We start from the raw sequence: 984 nt of genomic DNA, 5'->3' as shown, positions 1-984 counted from the left end.
TGCCCTGCCCTGCCCTTCCCTGCTCTGCTCGAAGGGGATCTCCCTTCTCTCTTTGCTCAGCCCCCCCACTGCTGCTGCGCCCCAGGATCCCAGCCCCCCTCCGCCTGCCCGCCCCCCTCCAGAGCCCTAGAAGCCGCGCGGCTGAGACAAGGATGTGACTGCACCCGTGGGGCGGAGGGTGCACTCGGCGGCGGCGGCAACGGTCGGAGTGAAGCTGCGGGCGCCCGGGGCTCCCTCTCTCCTAGCTCTCCCTCTCTCCTCCGGCTTCCCCTAGTCCCTCTTCCACGGCCCCGGGCCGTCCTGCTGCCCCGACCCCGCGCCTCCGTGCTTGCCGCCTCGGGGCACCCTTCCCCTGCCCCGGACCGCCCCTCTCCGACCGCCCCCCTGCTCCAGCGCTGACCCTGTCCGCCGGCGGGGAAGGAGGAGGAGGAGGCGGCGCCGCCGAACCACCGGGCGAGAACATGTCGGAAGTGCTGCCGTTTAACGAGGAAAAGCTGGGGCACTATGGAGACGGGGGGGACGTGGGCCAGATCTTCACGTGCCGCCTGCAGGATACCAACAACTTCTTCGGGGCGGCTCAGAACAAGAGACCGCCCAAACTGGGCCAGATCGGCAGGAGCAAGAGAGGTGAGTGAGCCCTGGGAGCCCCCAGTCCCTCTCCCCCTCCCCTTCCCCTGGCCATTCCCCCCCCCCCGTTTTGCAGGCGGACAGGGCCAGGGGGCGACTCTCCTCTTTCCCTCGTCTCGGAGGAGGCACCCAACTGGGGTTGAGCCCCATCTCCAGCGCTCTGCCTTTCCGCGCTGAGTCTGCTGAACCTCATACCTCTCCAGCTCTGAGCTTCCATCCGAGGGGCACTAATAGACTAGGAGCAGGGCAAGGGATGCAGCCCCACCTCCCACCCTAAATCGGAGGCCGGGGTACCCTTCAATTAAGGGGAGAGAGCTAACAGCCGAGGTGCTCCCGAAAGCTAGGAGTGGAGTGAGA

General features: G+C 67.6%; 1 protein-coding gene across 1 annotated transcript; it reads left to right on the top strand.

Moving 5' to 3' along the window:
* The first annotated feature begins 6 nt into the window (after window positions 1–6).
* CAMK2N1 (calcium/calmodulin dependent protein kinase II inhibitor 1) lies at window positions 7–643 on the top strand. The gene has a single exon (XM_044683148.1). It carries the CDS (start codon window positions 462–464, stop codon window positions 633–635), a length of 174 nt encoding a protein of 57 aa, XP_044539083.1. The 5' UTR covers window positions 7–461; the 3' UTR covers window positions 636–643.
* The last annotated feature ends 341 nt before the right edge of the window (window positions 644–984 follow it).

Source organism: Gracilinanus agilis, unplaced genomic scaffold, assembly GCF_016433145.1.
Source record: "Gracilinanus agilis isolate LMUSP501 unplaced genomic scaffold, AgileGrace unplaced_scaffold14156, whole genome shotgun sequence".
Taxonomy (NCBI): Eukaryota; Metazoa; Chordata; class Mammalia; order Didelphimorphia; family Didelphidae; genus Gracilinanus; species Gracilinanus agilis.
The sequence above is the reverse complement of the archived record's forward strand: the minus strand, read 5'-3'. Positions and strand labels throughout refer to the sequence as shown.